Consider the following 13,899-nt stretch of genomic DNA (forward strand, 5'->3'; position numbering starts at 1 on the left):
CAACATCTTCAGCCTTTGGCCTTAACTAGAGGGGAGAGACGGCACTCCATGGGGGAAGAAAGCCACTTCTTAAGCTCTTCCTATGGAATTTAGCACATAGTAATAAATCTTTTTTGAGAAAAATGATTCTTCCCACCAGCCCACCAAGCTGGGATGATGCCCCCATTTTACAGAAGAGAATATTGAGGCTCAGAGGCACTCCTGGGTGGGTGGGGGTTGCCCAGCTTCCCCAGGAGCACTGCCCCCCAAGAACCTCTCCCTGAAAAGCAGCCTCAGACCCTGCCCAGCTGTGGTCCCCGGATTGTTTACTGTGCACCCAAGGCAGGCGGGACCAGGCAGGCGGGGGCGGACAAAGTCCGGGAACTATAAAGGCCAGGCCAGCAGTGTCCCGTCAGTCTCAGCTCAGAGAACAAGGAGCAGGGCCCCAAACACCGCGCTGCTACGCGATGCTGCTGATGCTGCTGACGCTCTCATGGCTTCCAGGGCTTCCGTCGGGAGATGCCTTATCTCTGGCCCAGGAGCACCTCCCGGCCTTTCCAAGACCCTCAGACATGCACGCCAGTCCGAATGTCTCCAGATTCCCGGAACTGCGAAAACGCTACGAAGATTTGCTGACCAGACTTCGAGCAATCCATACCTGGGAAGACTCGGACCCTGACTTCATCCCTGCCTCTCGGGTCCAGATACTAACCCCAAAACGTAAGTGAAATCTCAGACGACTCCTACTTCCGCCCAGGTAGCTCCTATCATCTAACCACTGTTTCTGAGTCATAAAGCATGCCGCCGAGCCTCAGTTTCTCCATTTGTAAGCCAGGCAAGAACGGTCCCCCCACACCCCTCGAGGCTGATGGGGGTGCTGGTGTCTTTGCTTGTGTCGGGGCAAGGCGAAGCTTAGCCAATGTGAGATATCTCCTTGGATAGCAGAAGGGGAAACTGAGGCAGAGAGCAGCCAGAAACTCTCCTGAAGGCTCTCAGAGCCTGGAGAGCCCAGAGGTGAGGTCGGGCAGGGGTCGCGGTACCTGTCCTTGTATGCAGTTGTGATGGTGGTGGGGTTGAGGGTGAATGGGATCCAGGAGGAAGGATACAGAGGCAGGGCGGGGGATGGGAGGCCAGTAGGCGGTATTTAGCATTGTAGCATTAGGCAAAACCAACCCAGGCTGGTTCTGAATCTGATGCAATCGCGCGAAAAGGCACTGCTAAAGTCTTACATGATAGGTGCCTTGAAAGAGGGAGGGGAGTATTTTTTCACCTTCCACGGAGGCTCCAGGAGGCAGAGAGGGCAGAAGGAGTTCTGGGCTGGCTAGGAAATGGGAGGGGTTGGGAAGAGGGTTTCATGCCAAGAGGGAGTGCTCTTATCCTGCCCTAATCCCAATGGTGTTGTGAGACTCCAGGTAAACTTCTTGCCCTCTCTGAGCCTAGCAAGCTGGCGGTGCTCCATGCAGCAACTCAAACCCCAGTCCCCATAGTATCCCCAACACCTGTACCAGCCTGGGGGCAGCCCGCCATTCTTCATTTCTCAGATAGGAAACGGAGACCCAAGGAACTGAAAACACAATGGCTGGTTGTTGTATCCCCAATCCCAGGCACTTAGTAGGCCTTCAGTAAAAATGTTTTTGACTGCCAGAAGGAGGAGGCAGAGTCAGCATTTGAATCCCAGTCTCTCTAATATCGGTTATTTACTCACTCCCGCAAGTATTTATTAAGCACCTACTGTGTACTGGGCACTGTGGCGACCAAGCAGACAGAAATCTCTGCAGAAATTCTAATAGGGGAAATGAAATGATATACAACCAAATAAAATAGGGCGGTGCCTATTTTAGGCAGTCTGGAGGGTTTCAAGGAAAAAGTGGCTGATAGAGAAAGGGGTTTGTGTAAAGTCCCTGAGGTGGGATACAGCCTGGCTTGTGGGGAGAAATGGGCACCCCCACGCCCGGCACACAGTAGGCCCATGGTGACTGGTCTTCTCTCTCTCCCACAGTGAGCCTTGGGCCAGGCGGCTACCTGCAACTGTACATCCCCAGGGCCAACCTGACTAGGGGGCTCCCTACAGCCTCCCGCCTGCATCGGGCCCTGCTCAAGCACGAGTCGAGCTCGTGGGACGTTACACGGCCGTTGCGGCGTCAGCTTGGCCTCGGAGTCTCCCGGGCGTCCGTACTCCGCCTGCGGCGGCTGCCGCGGTCTAACCGGTTGCTGGCAGCATCACGTTCTGCAAGCCTCCAGCTAGAGCTGCACTGGTTGCCACGCGCCGGCAGAGAGCGCCGCAGTGCGCATGCGCGCACTCAGGATGCCTGCCCGCTCGGAGAGGGGCGCTGCTGCCACCTGCAGAGCCTGCGCGTATCGCTCGAAGACTTGGGCTGGGCAGACTGGGTGATAGCGCCTCAAGAGCTGGACGTGCGCATGTGCAGAGGCGCGTGCCCAAGCCAGTTCCGGTCCGCTAATATGCATGCGCAGATGCTGGTGCGCCTGCATCGCCTGAAGCCTGACGCAGTACGTGCGCCGTGCTGCGTCCCCTCCAGCTACCAGCCGGTGGTACTCATGCACCGGGATAGCGAGGGCCGCGTGTCGCTCACGCCGTATGACGACCTCGTGGCCAAGGACTGCCACTGCGTATGAGAGGCCCTTTGCCTTCACTAACGGCACGTGCGCAGTTGAGGTGTCCTCAGTCCTCGTCTGTCAAATGGGCTCGTGGGACCAGAAAGTATCCTATTCTAATCACTGCTGTCTGCCCCCTCGCGCCCAAACCACTGTATTTATAAGTTGATATTTATTACTAATTTATTGGGGTTAAAGGTCTGAGGGCCTGAGGGCTGTGGCGGGTTGGTCTGCTAGGGTGCGCATTTATTTAAACTCTGGTAATAAAAATAAAGCTGTCTGACCTGATTCTTGTGATCCTGTGATGTTCAAATAGAGCTGGAGACCTTGAGAAAAGTTCACACCTCCCTGGTCTCAGTTTCCCACAGGGGACCTGGTACAGGGGTGTGTGGAAGGATTCTGGGAATGGTCAGCTGGGCGTTCTTGGAGATGACAGGCAATTGGATGGTGTCCCTGACACCAAAGGACCTCAAGGGCAGCCTGGGACATCCCCCTTGGTCTCCATGCTTTTCTAGCTCCCTGTTTCTCTGGGTTTCAGTCTCCCTCCATCATTCCTCAGTTCTCAGTACTCCTGTTTCTGGATGAGTTAAGATATCTCGGTATATTAGAGCTAAAACAGACTTAGAGACCAGGTCTAACATCATGTTTTACAGATGGGTAAACTGAGGCCCAGAGAGTTAATGGTGGAGTCAGGACCTGGACCTATGCCTCCTGACACCCTGGCTATAGATCTGCATCTGTATTAGGATGTTTAAGAGTGAGAAGAGGAAGGGGATGGCGTTCTGGGCAAAAGAAATAGCACAGGTGAATGGATTAGGGAAATAAAAGCTCCAGAACAGAGGTGGGCTTGGCAGGAATAAGGTCCAGACCAGAAGGGCAGAGGGATGGGAGAGGGCAGTGAGGTGGGTAAGCTGGATCACACAGGCCTCAAGGACCAGGACGAGGATCTAGGGGCAATGGAGAGCCATGGCAAGTATGTGAGCAGGGGAGAGGCACAGTCCCATTTCATGAGTTACAAAGATCTCTTGGAGGTTGGCGTGGGCTGCCCTGGGGGCTGAGTCTGGATGCCAGGCACCTGGGAAGGGGGCCTTAGAGGAACAGAGGGGAGGGACTTGGGGTGAGGAGAGATCCAGGAGTCTCAGAGACCTAGCCTTCAGAGCTCGGGAGATCCCCACTGAAAGCAGCTCTCTCCTTCAGGCCGGCGGTCTAGTCATCCCTGCAGTTTTTATTGAGCACCATCTGCACACCAACAGGAAGGTGACAACAGACTTCACACCTTGAACTTCCTGTGTCTGTGTTGGGGGTCTCTCCTCTTCCTCTTCCAGCAGCCGAGGGAGCTGAAGAACAGAGTAGGAGGCTGGGGAGGGGGCTGCAAGGACAGTCCTTCCCTGTTCCACTCCTCAGACTGGGAAACTGAGGCCAGGGGAGATCTGGAATGCCCCGAGTCACCTGAAAGGGGGCAGGCTGGAGTTCAGGCTGTTGCAGGCTCAGCGCCCAGGGATCACGTATTCCTCTTCGTCTGGTAGGGCCTGGCTCAGTGACTGCAGGTTGCCATAGACAGACTGCGAGACCTGGTTGAGGTCCTCGTAATTCATGTAATAGTCGCCATCCTCCGAAGGGTGAGCCCTGTGGACAGACAGATGGGTGAGGAGGAGGACTCAGAGGGTAGCCACATCAGCTGTGAGAGGCAAAGAAAGTTAAGGGTGGTCTAGTGCACAACTAGTATTTACATATGAGGAAACTGAAGCATAGGGCAGTGTTCTCCCAGCCAGACACTTTCTCTGCAGAAAGGAAGCCAGGGGCAGTGAGTCAGGAAAGATTTTGTAAATTCAGCATTGTTACACTGCAGTTTGAAGACCTTGAGCCACTGTAGCATTTTTTTTCTTCCTTAAAGTTGAGATGGTTGCCCGTTTTTTACATTAAAATCTACACTTTAGTTTCCTCTTAAAAAGTTGGAAGCTTTGGTCACACCAGCCACCTCGACACAAGTGGCTGGAGCCAGTGTCTACCGCTTTAGATGGGAAATGGTTACACCACTGTCCCTGAAGCAGGGGACTTTGTGGCCTCAATATAAAAGTCTCTGAGCCTCAATTTATGTATCCATAGAATTGGTCTGGGAGGATGTTGCTTCTTAGGAATGTCTAGCTGTGGTAGGCAAGACTCCCAGAGAAGAAATTTCCTGCCTCCAGAACATTCTAATCCCACCCTGGGTCCTCTTGTAACAAAGACCATTTTGTAAAAATTGGTGGTTATGAAAGAGTCATGGGGTTGTAAAGTATAGCATGAGGAATATAGTCAATAATACTGCAATAACTATGTATAGTGTCATATGGGTACTAGATTTATTGGGGTGATCACTTTATAAGTTATATAACTGTCTAATCACTATGTCGTATGTCCGAAACTAATATAATATTGTATGTCAAATGTAATTAAAAAATTAAAAAATTGTTTTCAAAAGTCACTTTTGGTAAGTGGTATCTATCAGTCAACCAACCACACTTTGGTATGAATTACTCCAGACAGACACATATGGTTGTGTGGGAATGGACAGGACTGGTAGTCAGAGTTTGTTTCCTGCCTCTGCTTCTGACTCACCACGTGACCTTGGGCAAGTCATTTCCCCTCCTCCCAACGCCCACCTTACTGCAACTGTAAAATATAGGGTGGGAACAACACATCCAATCCTAAATGTTTTTGGAAGCTACTGGCCTTGAGCTCTGGGCAACAGCAGGCAGAGGTGAGCATCAGAGCACAAGTTGCTTTAGCAAGTCTAGTTCCTTCAAATCCCTACCGCAGGCCACTTCTGCTTTTAAGCTATATTTGCATCTGCTTTGTATATTCATTCAGTTCTCAGCAATAGGCTCTCACTGTGGATCCCACCACCCAAACACAAACAGGACTCTGTTCCCTTCTGCTTAGATCCTCCCAGCTCTTCCACCCTCAGCTCTGATGTCTTGCCGTCTCCAAACCCATTCACAGCAGACTCTGTTTTCTCTCACCTCCTGGAATTTGTTTCTGCTGGTGCCTCCCCCTGAAATTCCCTCCACTCCTCAGACAACCTGGAAAAGTTGAACCCATCTATCTGATCCCAGGCAGATCTAGAGGTGTCATTGGGGCTTTGTGGTAGGAGAGGGACACAGATGGCTTTCTTAGCATCTCTCATGTATCTAAAGGAGATGGAGAGAGGGCTGTCCCCATTACAGGGAGACGGAAATGGAAGTTCAGAGACAGCTCTGGGTCACACGAGATCTGCACCCAAGCTACTGACCGCTACCACAAAGCCCCACTCTGCCTGGAGCACTTGCCTGTTCCCTCCCTGTTCTTGGTGGCCAGAAACTGGGTTTGTAGGTTATGAAATGAGAGCTTATTCCATCTATAGGTTCTCACTCCATTCTTACCCCAACTCCATAAGGTGGGGACTGCTATTATTCCTATTTTACAGGTGAGGAAACTGAGACCCGGAGAGGGGGAACTACTTGCTCAAGATCACACAGCTTTCAAAGGGCAGAGCTGAGATTTGAACACTGCCCATCTGGCTCCAGAGTCTTGCAGGCAAACGTGTGTGAGTCACTCACCTGTGTTTGGCCCACTGGTGCCCGGCAGGTGGTTGGCCCACAAACACGTTCTCATAGTCAGGCGTGGGAGGTCTGGGTAGGGTGGCTGATGGTTGCTTAGGGCTGAAGCTCCGGCTACTGTACCTCAGCTGCCGGCTCGAGCTGGGGCTGGGACCATCCTGAGAAGCCCACGTTTTGCTCAGGCCCCGGCAACTGGGTGCCCATCGTGCCCGGAGTCTCCGGGCCAACAATGGGCCAGCAATGGCAAGCCCAAGAAGCAGGCTCCCACTGGCAGCCAGTGCCCCAATGGTCATCGAGGCTAGGCCAGGGGCACAGCCACCTTCCAGGAAGGTGGAGAGGTTGTGCCAGGAGCCAGTGCCTGTGTCCAGGCACTGCAGAGGCAGTTGGCCAGAGCAGTTGTCTTGCCGGACTTTGTGCCAGGAAGCTAAGACGCAGTGGCAGTCAGCCTTCAGCTCAAGGTCGCAGCGTTCTGCCAGTTCTGTGTCCACAAGGTTCAGGGGATTGTCTGTTACATCCAGGATCTGGAGCTTCCTCAGAAGGGCGAAGAAGGACCACGGGAGCTCTCGGAGGCCGTTCCCAGACAAGTCAAGGTGGAGCAAGCTGCCGGCCTGTAGAGACGTGTTCCTGGGCAGGCTCAAGCCTTGACCACTGAAGTTCAAGCATGTAGCTGTAAACTCCGTAGTCCAATCCACGTCCCCTGAGAACACGTTGCAGGACAATCCCTGGCTACTTGAATCCTGCAGCAGCAGCAGCAGCAGCAACAGCGCCCACGCTAGGGCGCCCCCCATTCAAGCAACCTAGGCAGAGACACCGGAATCCAAGCCCTGACCTCAGCCTGTGGTCATCCTACCCTCACCACTTGGGTTATTAGTGTTTTTTAAAAAATAGGTCAGAACAACTCAGGCCGCTTCTGGTAATAGGCAGCCCCTCACTTGTCAGCCCCTCGCTGGGCGGCTCTGGCCTCAAGCTCAGTCTCCCCTCTCGGGAATGGATACATAACACTCGTGACTGCAAGGCTTGAAGGTTGAGGAGGGTACCAGTCCCCAGCAGCCCCTCCCCCTTCTCCCAGACAGGACCATAGGCAAATGAACAATATTCCCTCAAAGGGCCTGGTCCTCAAATTGCAAGCCTCTGGGAGTCCTGGGCTAGAGTGGGTGGAATGGGAGCTGTTGAAAGGGGTCACCCCAGCTCTGATTTGCCACCCCTTCATAGACCCTAGTTCTAACCTCTGTCCTGCCTTTGAGGTCCCACAGAGACCCCTTTACCTGGGCAGTGCTGGAAGGCTCCCGTGTGGAGGGGCTGTGCGATGGTTCACCTGGATGCACGACGACGGTGACCAGTGACTTCGGATCCCCCGTAGTCCCTAGTGCTCCTCAGACTCTGCACCCAGAGATGTAGGGGAAGAGGAACTGATGTCAAGTGGAGTACAGAGGGCAAAATGAAGAAGACACAGAGAAGACCCACCCCACTGCAAGGCCTCCAGGCCCAGGGTTCTCAGGGGGAGGGGCGACCCGCTTCCCTTTTGCTGGAACCCAGTTGACCTCCATTAACACCCCAACTGACTGCTACCTCATCAGCTCACTTCCTGCTCTCAGCTCAGTTGACTCCCAACTCATGCATTCATTTATTCATTCAACAAACATCACCCTGCTGGGCCTCAGCCCTGGCCAGGTTCTTAAGGAACACAAGTCTTGCAGGAGGACAGAGCTGGAGGTGGACGCCCCTCTTCATATGGAGTCAGGGCAGGGCTAGCAGAAAGGACAGGGCCCTGGAAGGCTTCCTGGGGAGGAGACATTAAAATTGGGGCTTCCACAGATGATTAGAAGTTTGCTAAGGATTCCTAAAACCCATCTTTCACTCTTCAAGCTCTTGATCTTCCCCACAGACTCAGAGATCTCTCTCAATGATGCTTCCATGCTGGGAGATGGAGAAGGAAAGTTCCCCGGAGGAGGAGACATTGAGTCTGGGGCTTGAAGGATGAGTTGCAATGGGATGCAGAAATGAATGCATTGCAGATTCCAGGCAGAAGGCACAGTAGTAGCAAAGACCCTGCAGCTTGAGAAAGCATGGGCACTGAGACCAGGAGTGGAGTGAATGGAGTGGAGACTAGGAACAGGTGACATGGGGTGGGGGCTGCTGCATGGTCCCCAAAGGCAGGCTGAGGACTGGGGCTTTATTCCCAGGACCATGGGAACCCAAGGCAGATGTGTGAGCAGGGGAGGAGCACTGTGTCAAGAGATTCATCTAGAGTGAGCCTGGGGTCTGGAGGTGGGGAACCTGGGGACAAGACCACGGTCCCAGAGGGAGAGGCGGGCCCCAGTCAGACCAGAATGATAATGACAAAAGTGGGATTGAGGGGAGAATGGGCAGGGTGGGCTGGGAGAGGGTCTTGGCCTCACTGGAGTCCAGGCATCAGGCAGACTGGGTTCAATTCCATTCTAGCCTAACTCACTTTCTTCAGACTCCGCCCCTTTCTTTCTCCAAACTCAGAAGAATGTCAAAGGTTTTGAACCAAGACTTTGCAGAAAGGGCTACAAATTGTTCTTCAACACACCCAAAGATACGAACTCCTAATAAGAAAATGCAAATCACAATAACTCTGAGATACTATTTGTTTTCACCTACCGGGTTGGCAAAAATTCAAACGTGTGATAACACCCTGTGCTGGCTGGGTTGTAGGGAAATGGGCAACCCCACACATTGCCGGGAAAGTATCCATGGCACCAGCCCCCATGCAAGGCAGCCCAGCACAGGCTACGGGAACCATGAACATTTGTGCCTGCTGACCCAGCAATTCCACCCTGGCACTCCCCCAAGTATCTGCATGTTTGCAAAATGACATAAATGTGAACCGATGAAGGATATACAAAATGTGGTCCATCTACACGGTGGATTATTACTCAGCCATTAAAAGGAATGAAGCACAGACACACAAAACACCATGGGTGAACCTGGGAAACATACCGAGTGAGATAAGCCAAACACAAAAGACCACATGTTGTATGATCCCATTTATATGAATGTCAAGAACAGGCAAAGCCATAGAGACAGAAAGCAGATTAGTGGTTTCCAGGTGCTGGGGGAGGGGGAATGGGGAGTGACTAATGGGGATGGGGGTTTCCTTTTGGGGTGATGGAATGTCTGGAACTAGATAGAGGTGACGGTTGTACAACTTTGTGAATGCACTAAATCGTTCACTTTAAAATGGCTAAAATGGTAATTATGTTAAGTGTATTTTGCACAATTAAAAAAAGAGAAAGCAAAAAGATAACACTGCTATGAGACAATTCATTGCAGCAATTTGTTATGTAAGAAAAATTGAAAACAACCTGAGGAATTGGTTGGATCGATAACAGTTCATCCGGACGTGGTTCCATAGTGTAGCGGTTCGCATGTCTGCTTTACACGTAGAAGGTCCTGGGTTCACACCCCAGTGGAGTCATGGCCCATGGCCCACGGCCATGCCACCCTGAACAAGCTTGATGTCTGATTTTGGAAGCTAAGCAGGTTTGGGCCTGGTTAGTACTTGGATGGGAGACCACCTAGGAAGACCAGGTGCTGTAGGCATAAATAATAATAATGAGTAATAAATAAAATAAAATAAAATAAAATAAAATAAAATAACAGTTCATCCATCCTGGGGAGTGCCATAGTCATGCAAATGAAATTATAGATCTCTATGAATAAATAAGGAAAAATACATTCATTTCCTCCATAAATGTTTATTAAGCTCCTACTGCGTGCCAGGCACTGGGCTAGGAGCTATGGATACAGCCGTGAACAAAACAGACAAAATCCCTGTTCCTGTAGGGTTCTTGTAGCTGTCAGGGAATCAGGCAGCAGGCAGGATCCATCAGAAAAATATGTAATAGGTGGTGGGGAATGATGTAGAGAAAAAGAAAGGTGAAATCAAGCAGGGAGGGTGGTAACTTTTTAATGAGAAGGTCAAGGAAGCACTTATTAAGAAGGATAATGGAGTTTATTGAGTCAGGAGGTGGGAGAAGGGCACCCAATGTATGGAACAGCCTGTGCAAAGCCCCTGGGATGGACGTTGGTGTGGGTGAGAGCAGATGTCTCCAAGAGAAAATGTTAACTGAAAAGGGCAACTCATTATCATCGTCATCACCTTCTAGATTTCATTTGCCTAAAGAAACTTAGAATGAAACACACACAAAAAATACTTGTAGGAACCTCTTATTGGCAGGTGGGTGGGAGGGAAAACCTTACCACATGTGTTTTAATATTTTTTATTTTAGGATCTTATCATTTCATGTGAATGCAAATCATAGTCAACACATTCAATTAAAACACTGAAATCAGCAGGAAGAACACAGAAGACAACTAAGCTTTCAGGACAAGAGGGATGAAGGGCTGCAAGCTGGCTATGGGCCTGAGTGCAGATGGCCATTCCTCACACCCTATGCCCTGGGAGGAATCAGCAGGTCTAGCACAGAGGCCTCTTAGAATAGGAGGAAACGAGGAAATGAGGAAGCACCAAACACTTGGGCTGCAGGGGAAGGGGGCGGGGAAGATGCAGGCCTGAGTCCTGGGATAGTGGGTTCTGGAGGTGGGTCTGAGGGATCTGGGCCCTGGGGTCTGGTAAATCTAGGGGTTCTGGAGTCTGGGAGGTCCTGGGACTTGGGGGTCTGGAAATCTTGGCATCCGGGGGTATCCAGGGATCTAGGGCATGTTGGGGGGTTTAATGGGCCTGAGGTCTGGGGGATCTGAGGTCTGGGTATCCTGCTGCAGCCGCAGCTGGCCATGCCCAGTTCTATGGAAGGGGGGAAAGCTCTGGGCTCTGCTAGCTGCCAACCTGGCTGAGGGGAGCCAGAAGCTTCTGGAGGGCACATCTTCATACTCCTTCTCTTGACCTCCTGACACATGCTGAGCAGGTCCAGGACCCGAAAACGAGGCAGAGCCAGCCTGTCAGCACAGAAAGCTCCAGTGACTCTCAGATACCCACAGAACCCCTCAGAGATGCCCAAAGATGGAGAGATACACAGGGAGTTTCCGGAGGGCAACCCAGCCCAGGGCCACTAATGTGTGGCCCTCTCGATTTGCATCCTCCCAATACCCTCTGACTGCTCTGTGCCCACCCTGTGTAGGTTGAGGCCTCAGCCTGGGCTTGGCCCCCAGGAGCCCCTGGACCCTCTTCTGACCCAGCCCCCTTGCTGGCTTCCTGCTGTCTTCATTCTCTCCTTTGAAACCCCCCACACCCTATGCCTGGGAGGTGGGGATCCTGGGGACGAGGCGGGGAGCAGCCCTTACAGTCCAGGGGAGGGTGGGGGGGCAGCCTGACCCAGTACCAGAGGCCGTTTAGGGGGCCTGAGGATTTTCAGGTATCTGAGGGGCTCTGGAGCCAGTAGGTCGGGACAGGAGACAGGTATGATGACCAAGGGCAGAGAAGCTGACTTGGGACAAATCTGGAACTTGGGCAGATGGGGCAACTGCAGACCTCCATGTATTTATTCAGCAAATGATGACTAAAATCTGCTTGGCCACGTCATCTCTGTGACCTGGGGCCAGTACCTAACTTCTCTGTGCTTCAACTGGCTTCTTCCTCTTAAAACAAAGACAGTAACAACCACCATGTATGTTGGCTGCGAAGGGCTGAAAGGCAGAGGTGAACGTGAGCATGTGTCTGGCACTGGAGACATGAGTGACCAATACACCAGCTTAATGTCCCATGGAGGAGTAAATGATGGTTCATGGATGCACAAAAATCTAATTCAGAAGGCAAGCCTTGATTTTTAATGAGGCAGAGAGACCTTATTTGAGGTCACATGGCCTCACTGGTTATAGTAAAATTTGAGAAGCAACTGCATGCTTTTGGGAGGTGGGGGTTAGACAAAATATGGCATTGAGGATACTGTGGTCAGAAAGCATGTTCCACCTGCCAGAGGGCATTTTGCTGCTCTGCATGGGAGGTCATGATGCTGGCCCACAGGGCTCTTCTGGGAGTAGCCCCGCACCACAGACCAAAGGAGAGTTGATATAAAGGCCCCAGCTCCAGATCCCTCTGTGGAGTATCTCCAAGGCCCAAGCAGTGCCCCGGCTCCCTGGGGGTCACCTGGGCGCCCCCTGCAGGGCATTTTTCTCTCCTCACTGTGACCAGAGCTTCTTGGAGTGGCTTCCCTTATGTAATTATGCCCTAAAATTTGTGTCATAGGGGCTTCTTCTCTGGTACCCCAAATTAATATAGGTCCCATGGAGTGCTATAAAGGAATACTTTATGATCTCACTTATATATGGAATCTTAAAAAAATACGTGAATAAACAAAACAAAACAGAAAAAGACCCATAGATATAGAGCAGGGGTCCCCAACCCCCAGGGGCTACAGACTGGTACCAGGGGTGGCCTTTTAGACTCTGGGCTGCTCACCTCCAGGCGAGCAAGCAAAGTTTCATCTGTATTTGCAGCTGCTCCCCAGCTAGCATCACCGCCTCAGCTCCACCTTGGATCATCAAGCATTAGATTCTCATAGGAACACTGGTCCCTGGTGCCAAAAAGGTTGGGGGCCACTGACATAGAGAACAAGTTGATGGTTGCCAAAGAGGAGGGGATGGGAAAAAAATAATAATCATCATTTATCTCACAATTTTAAAAAAGGGATGCTATATAGCAGTTAGAGTTTAAAAACACTTTAAGTTTATTATATAAATATATAAATAAGTACATAAGTATATAATATATTAATATATATAACCAAATACATACATTTATAATGTATAATTATTATATTTAATTATAAATAGCAGTGCTTAGACATTGGCTATATAATTTTCACAATAGCCTCTTGAAATAGGAATGGTCATTGCCCCCATTTTACAAGCAGGGAAACTGAGGCAAGATGTGTTTGAGTAGTTTGCTCAAGGCTCTACAGCCCTCAGGAGTAAGTCCTGAATCTGTGTGGTTGACCATTAGGCTACACTGCTCAGAGACAAAGTGCATTTGTCTGCATCTACCTGGAGGGGTGTGCAGAGCCATTGTACAGCACACAGTGGCTCTCTGGAGCCCTTGGGGATGCACAGATGTGAACTTAGCTTCATGGTAGTGATTGCCTAGGGTGGGGGCTAAGGAGGGTATTTAGCTTTATTTGCTATGTTTTATTTTATTTTTAGTAAGGTTTCACTTGTTCCACAAATATTTACTGAGCACCTACTAGATTAAGCTAAACTCTTGCCCTTGGTGAGATGATATTCCAATGGGGGAGATGATGAACTGCAAATTAGCAAGTAACGGTTAGTGCTACTGAGATATATCTATATCTATATCTATATATCTATATCTATAGTGCTACTGAGATAATAATAGTATATAGTATATATATGACTATTATAACTATACACTGTTATATAGTATGTAATAATAGTATATATATAACATATATATATATAATATATATAGTGCTGCTGAGAAAAACTTAATCCGAGTGTGGGGTATTTGGACAGACAGATGGGGTGACAATTTTGACCGTTAGTCAAGGGTGGCCTCTTGGGAGGGGGACAAACAAAAAAGGAGAAAGAAAAAAAGATTTTCAGCTAAGAGTTCAAAATAGAAACAAGATTTTTCTGGGGGAGGTTTGGGAGTATTGGGTGATTTTTTTTTTTTTGTATTTGTCTTCTTTTTCTGCCATACCTAAATATGTAAGCATATATTTGGAAGCCCACTTGGAAGCATGGGAAAGGCCAAGAGAAGCCAACTGGATTACAAACCTGAAACGAGATC

The 13,899-nt window shown here is 50.4% G+C and overlaps 2 protein-coding genes and 1 pseudogene across 3 annotated transcripts; 2 read left to right on the plus strand and 1 right to left on the minus strand.

Moving 5' to 3' along the window:
• Positions 1-382: 382 nt before the first annotated feature.
• On the plus strand, positions 383-3,002 carry GDF15 (growth differentiation factor 15). Its single transcript, XM_016132492.2, has 2 exons — positions 383-699; positions 1,979-3,002. Exons 1-2 carry the CDS (start codon positions 447-449, stop codon positions 2,611-2,613), a joined length of 888 nt encoding a protein of 295 aa, XP_015987978.1. The 5' UTR covers positions 383-446; the 3' UTR covers positions 2,614-3,002.
• Positions 3,003-3,799: 797 nt separating this feature from the next.
• Positions 3,800-7,606, minus strand: LRRC25 (leucine rich repeat containing 25). 2 transcript variants are annotated; one of them, XM_016132491.2, is made up of 4 exons: positions 7,436-7,606; positions 6,171-6,967; positions 4,042-4,218; positions 3,800-3,929 (listed from the first exon to the last, which is right to left on the minus strand). In XM_016132491.2, exons 2-3 carry the CDS (start codon positions 6,956-6,958, stop codon positions 4,080-4,082), a joined length of 927 nt encoding a protein of 308 aa, XP_015987977.2. In that variant the 5' UTR covers positions 6,959-6,967; positions 7,436-7,606; the 3' UTR covers positions 3,800-3,929; positions 4,042-4,079. The 2 variants fall into 2 exon arrangements, with proteins under 2 accessions (XP_015987977.2, XP_015987976.2); XM_016132490.2 differs by having other exon boundaries at positions 3,800-4,218.
• Positions 7,607-9,621: 2,015 nt separating this feature from the next.
• LOC118612774 lies at positions 9,622-9,737 on the plus strand (annotated as a pseudogene).
• Positions 9,738-13,899: the final 4,162 nt, after the last annotated feature.

This window comes from Rousettus aegyptiacus, unplaced genomic scaffold (assembly GCF_014176215.1).
Source record: "Rousettus aegyptiacus isolate mRouAeg1 unplaced genomic scaffold, mRouAeg1.p scaffold_m13_p_16, whole genome shotgun sequence".
In the NCBI taxonomy this organism is placed as follows: Eukaryota; Metazoa; Chordata; class Mammalia; order Chiroptera; family Pteropodidae; genus Rousettus; species Rousettus aegyptiacus.